We start from the raw sequence: 3,725 nt of genomic DNA, 5'->3' as shown, positions 1-3,725 counted from the left end.
ACTGTTTTGGATTGCTAGCTATTCGGGGGGGGGACATGCAGATCTGTCCTCACAGAGGAGGGAGAGCTTGTACCTGAATAAAACTTGGTCTTAAAGGTGCCACTGGACTGTTTTGGATTGCTAGCTGGGGGGAAGGGGAACGCGCAGATCTGTGCAGGAAGGAAGGAAGGAGGGAGGGGGGAAAGAAGGAAGGAAAGAGGGAAAGAAAGAGGGAGAGAAGAAAATTACGAGGGAAAGGGAAAGAAGGAGGGAAGGAAGGAAGGAAGAGAAAGAAAGAAAGAAAGAAAGAAAGAAAGAAAGAAAGAAAGAAAGAAAGAAAGAAAGAAAGAAAGAAAGAAAGAAAGAAAGAAAGAAAGGCTTTTTGCTCCTCGTGGCCTGGGGCTGCTAAGAGCAGGGGGTAGGGCTTGTTGCATGTGCCCGCCCCCTGGGCTCTTTACTGCCAGAGCTCCGCGCCTGTGCACGCCTGCAGGAAATGACCCCTGGCTGGGAGACCTCCAAGGAATACCAGGGTTGTGATGACGCGGAGCCAGGCGATGGCTGCCAGAAATCAGCTCTAACTTGACAGCGGCCCGTTCTGCATCTTTCATCATTCGCTCTGCTGTATTATCAAACCCACCTTGGAACAGAAATTCCCCTCTGCATCGCATGGCACTTTCACCTTCTCTGATTGTCGGATTTCGTGGTAGCCTCCGCGCTGCATGCCGGTTTCACTTCCTTTGATCTCTCGGTTTTATGGTAGCCGTCTGCATAGGCCCGTTCAGGGGTGACTCGCAAGCCCAGTAACGGGTTGGGCCCCCGGGGTATCTGAATGTGGCTTTGAGCCGCGTCTTTGTTTGGGTCCAGTGTGGGTTCGGTGAAACAACAGAGCGAATGTGAGATGCAGAATGGGCCAGCACTTTCTACCACCAAGATATGTCTGGGGTAACAGTAGGGCTGCCAAGTCCCCTGGCGGGGCGGATCAGGCCGGCAGGGGGAACCCTGCCCCCAAAGTGGCTGGTTCAGTCCGACGTGCCTGGCGCGATGACGTCACCCGGAGGTCATAGTTTCCAGGTCGATTGCTAGAGCGTCGGCCGGCGACGGGCCCAACGTGATGACTAGAGATGTGAAGGCCCGGAAAAAACTGGAAAAATTTGGGGGGAAACCGTTTCCCCCCCGTTTTTTTTCCTGAAGCCTTTTTGGTTTTTTTCTGAAAAATTGTAAAAATTGAAAAAAGAAAAAAAAATGATTATGGAACGTTTTATTTTAACATGATGAATGAAATATCTTAAGACCAGGTGTACAAATATTTTCCGAATCATTTCTAAAATATATATATATGGTATCAGATTGATCTAATTTCTATGCTCTGAGGACAAGCAAGTCCTAGGTTACAAACTGAACCCTCCAATGCAAGAACAAGATGCCTTTCTTCCTTTAGGAGGTGCGACTGTCAGAAAAAAAATAAAAACGTTTCAGTTTTGTTTTTGCATGTCTGAGCTTCAAAATTTCCAGAAATTTTACATCTCTAGTGATGACGTCACTTCTGGGTGACATCAAAGCGCGAGCAAATGTCCCAGATCGGGGCCGGGTCTCCCCCGCTTTGCCAGGGAAGTGACTTGGCAACCGTAGGTAACAGACCCCGGACGTCACAGATAACTCCCTTGTTTTTGGTTTTCCTTATTTCGTCTGTGGCCAAGTGGCAGGGGATTTGGGCAGAGCATCGGGAGCCCGTCCTCCTGGCTGGCTCGTTTTCTACACCTCTCCATTTCTCTCTCCCTCCACCCAGGTTCATGCAGAGGACTACCAGAATGTCAAACAGCAGGTCTACGCCCAGCTGAGCTTGCAGGACTTCGGCAAGTGGTCCCAAAAGCGGCTCGTGGACATCTTTGCGAGCTGAGCTACTCTCCGCGCAGGCTGGAGACCTTCCCAGCTTTAGCGGGACAAAGGAAGCGGATCGTCTTCAGCTGAGCTGCTGAAAGGTCTTGCGCGTTGTGGCGTTCTGCGGGAAGGGGGGTTAGCTAGAAGCTTTAAAAATAGTTCTTGTTTCCACGCTGTCTTCTCACAAGGGGTGGTTCCCTGGGTTGCAGTAAGGAGCGGGGGGCTTTAAGTTAGACAGGCATTTTAGTTTGAGTTGTACCCAGGGTCTGCGTGCATCGGAGCGTGTCCTCTAACACACAAAGCCGCATGAGAAAAAGGTACTGTGTGCAAAGGAGTTAGCATGCCTCTGAAGATCTTTGATATTTTAAAACTGCACGCTTTCAGAGGGCGTTCAGAGAGCTACGGTCTCCCAAGTGTTGTTAACTGAGGTTTAGATTTTTTTCATTTTTTAATGTTAAGGAATAGTTTAAAAGTTTTTTGCTGTCTGCACTTGGAAGTCTTACTTGCTTTATCAGTTAATGGAAGAGACAGTTAAGCCGCCTGGTCTTCTCCTTCCCCTCATTGTTTAGTTTTCAGTTGCCTCTGTTCTGTTTGGAGGGGAAGCGGAGTGATAAAATCGACACATTTCATTTGAGCATTGGTGGAAAGCGAGCACTCTGCTTGGAGTCCGGGAAGCCCCCCGCTGCTTCTGTACAACAGTTTTTACCGGTTTTCGTCTCAGTAAAATAAGTTTTGATCTTGGAACTTGTGCACGGCTGCTTGTTGAACCTATGGGACTGGTGTCTTAAGGACAGGAAGAGAAGCCATCCCAAAACTCTGTGTCACTCAGCATCTTGTGAATTTGGCCCCCTGTTCGATAATGGCTACAGCACGACGGTTTCTCTCCCTTTGTCCTGCTAACAACATCTCCAAGGTTTCCCTTCAAGCTTCTATGTCCAGTGTGCAGCCGCTGCTATGTCCATTGTGCAGCCCCGTAGCTAAGGAGTTTTGGGGAGGGGGCCTGGGGGGGGGCACCAGCCAATTAAATCAATCCATGTTGCTTAAATTAAATCAATCCATTAAATCCATGTTGCTTCTAGCAGCTAAAATGATTATAGCTACGTTGGAAAGACCCTTTTCCTATTACAAGACGGTTCATAAAGATTTGGGAATTGTTAGCAATGGATAAGATCGCGGATTCCATTAGGTCCTTTGAAGACACTAATTCGTCCTCTAAAGCTTTGATTAAATGGCTTCCTTTCACAGAATATGTTATCGGAAACTCCCCAATTTTTGCCTACCAAACAAAATATTTATCGAGACATTATTACCTTTGTCTAGGGAGATAAAGAGCCATGTTTAGGAGTGATCGTTCTTTTTTGGTTTTCAATACTATTGCCTAAATTTGTATCTCTGAGCAGGCCGTAGTCGGGACAAGTGACCACGCACAGCGGAGCCCACTCCACCAGGAAGTGCACAGGCTCCGGGGCTCACCAGGCATCCCGTTGCACACGCACAGCGCTTTCCCTCGGGGCTGGGAGCAGAGACAGACTGGCGCCCAGGGAGACCTGTGGCCTCGCTCACACAGGCAGCCGCGAGGACGCCCAAAGGCAGGCCCGGCTAAGGAGACAGGGGATGCGAGTCGCACCCCACCATTCGCTGGGACTCGTGGGCAGGCGGCCGACGGGAACATGCGGCCAGGTGATGCCCGGGGAGGCCGATGCTGCACCGGGCACCATCTCTCCCCCCCCCCCTGGCGGCAGGCCGGGCTAAGGAGACAGGGGATGCGAGTCGCACCCCACCATTCGCTGGGACTCGTGGGCAGGCGGCCGACGGGAACATGCGGCCAGGTGATGCCCGGGGAGGCCGATGCTGCACCGGGCACCATC

The 3,725-nt window shown here is 50.5% G+C and overlaps 1 protein-coding gene across 1 annotated transcript in view; it reads left to right on the top strand.

The window, feature by feature from the left end:
• The window catches only part of LOC107125856 (adenosine deaminase domain-containing protein 2-like), a gene marked incomplete at its 5' end in the record, with an annotated part of 15,636 nt that extends 13,760 nt beyond the window's left edge, over positions 1-1,876 (top strand). Inside the window, one exon of the mRNA XM_015429318.1 lies at positions 1,766-1,876. Within this exon, the coding sequence (XP_015284804.1) occupies positions 1,766-1,876 (111 nt within the window). The remainder of the gene's footprint in view (positions 1-1,765) is intronic.
• Between the last annotated feature and the right edge of the window lie 1,849 nt (positions 1,877-3,725).

Source organism: Gekko japonicus, unplaced genomic scaffold (genome assembly GCF_001447785.1).
Source record: "Gekko japonicus isolate JY-2015 unplaced genomic scaffold, Gekko_japonicus_V1.1 scaffold5229, whole genome shotgun sequence".
NCBI lineage: Eukaryota > Metazoa > Chordata > Lepidosauria > Squamata > Gekkonidae > Gekko > Gekko japonicus.
The sequence above is the reverse complement of the archived record's forward strand: the minus strand, read 5'-3'. Positions and strand labels throughout refer to the sequence as shown.